At 38.6% G+C, this 1,625-nt stretch overlaps 1 protein-coding gene across 1 annotated transcript; it reads right to left on the minus strand.

Moving 5' to 3' along the window:
- Nucleotides 1-57: 57 nt before the first annotated feature.
- On the minus strand, nt 58-1,163 carry LOC118755752 (huntingtin-interacting protein 1-like). The gene is made up of 3 exons (XM_036490577.1): nt 1,078-1,163; nt 590-1,002; nt 58-507 (listed from the first exon to the last, which is right to left on the minus strand). Exons 1-3 carry the CDS (start codon nt 1,108-1,110, stop codon nt 78-80), a joined length of 876 nt encoding a protein of 291 aa, XP_036346470.1. The 5' UTR covers nt 1,111-1,163; the 3' UTR covers nt 58-77.
- Nucleotides 1,164-1,625: the final 462 nt, after the last annotated feature.

Here is a 1,625-nt window from a genome sequence, read left to right on the forward strand (position 1 = left end):
AATATACTACCTCTTCTTCTGGCTCCTTTTTCGCTCTCTCTCTCTTTCGCTCTCTGCTCCTAATACACCTCCTGCATTCACGGTTGCTCCAACTCCCATACTGACGGTGCCGTTGGTTGGCGGTTAACTGCACTATTTGCATCACTATTACCATAAAACTCCGGCACCGCCGACGACAACTCCGGTATATATTCCATTTTGAGTATAATTTTCACCTGTTGCAATGCGCAATAGAACCCATGCAAACGCTGATAGATTGCATGGAAACGATTACGCAAACCAATTACATCGACAATCGGCAATTTGGCACAAACCACTGCCAACGCATCCACCGCTTGATCGTATAGAATGCTACATTCTGCCGCAATGTTGATAAGCGGTTGCAAGCGGCATTGTGTCTGAGGTGTGGCCACCGAGAGTTGTTGCAGTGTCAGTCCGGCGAAAATGGCATGCTGCAGCGACAACAAATTTTCCAAATAGTCAAAGATGTCAGTGCACAGCTGAAAGCTGCAAGTAGAAAAGAAGTAGATTTAGATTTTTCATTTCTTTAGTTGATTTGAGTTGATGTTTAGTTGTCGGGCATATTCACCATAAATTCACATCCCATTCCTTGGTGATGTCGGCCTCCAGTGCACCATTGAAAAATGCGTAATTGCAATGAAAGCGTGACTTGGCGTACAACAACTTCAGGTACTTCACAATGCACACATCGATGGCACCCGTTTGCAGCGCCCAATAATTAACTAAATCGTAGATTTTTTTTTGATACTTCAAGCTCTGCAACATTTCGAGTATTTGTGGTGTACCAAAACGCATCGCCATATGCATTAAATTGCAATATTTCCACGCACTAAAACGGCTGGCATACAAAAGTTGTGTATCAGTCAGTTTCATGAAAGTTTGTGCGCCATCTGTGCGATGCGTGAGCACAACAATGGTGCGTGCGCGTAGACCATCGAAAGGTTTCTCCTTGGGGTTAAGCACTTTCTTAATGTGCTTTTTCTACAAAAAGTGGAGCGTTTATAATAACGATTCAGTTTTAGAACCTAAATAGTTATTTTTAACAAAATTCGTTACCATATCTGCGCGTTCTTTGCTGAGTAGCTCCATTTGTTATTGGAAAAAAATAAAATAAAAAAAATCGCGATCTTTATGAATTGCTGCTGTGACTCACCGTTGTTCTAGCTCAACTGAGCAGGTACTATGAATGAGGTATAATAAAAACAAAACGAGTCGGCAACGAAATTTACTTATCTCTTCAAAACAGCACAAAATCGTTTGTATCTGCACATCTATAAACTTATTACCCTGCTGAAAAAAAAATATCAATTGATAAAAAATTAAACAACTTGTGGAATTTCTATAAAATATATAACTTGTAGTTACCTACAAAAAGCTAACTTGAAACTAGTTGAACAGTAATGCAAGAGTAATGCAGACATAATCAGGAGATTTTTTTCTTTAAAGAAGTTTCTATTTAAATATCCCCATACAAATTTTTCTTTGAATACACTTTCCTTCTGCGCTTCACAAATACTTTTTCGAATTGAAGACAAATAAAAGGAAGATCGAAATTTTTTATTATAATTTTGAAGTTATGTTTGACGGAGTTCGAATATGATACC

The sequence above is a fragment of the Rhagoletis pomonella genome, unplaced genomic scaffold (assembly GCF_013731165.1).
Source record: "Rhagoletis pomonella isolate Grant_MI unplaced genomic scaffold, Rhpom_1.0 Rhpom_scaffold_07220, whole genome shotgun sequence".
In the NCBI taxonomy this organism is placed as follows: Eukaryota; Metazoa; Arthropoda; class Insecta; order Diptera; family Tephritidae; genus Rhagoletis; species Rhagoletis pomonella.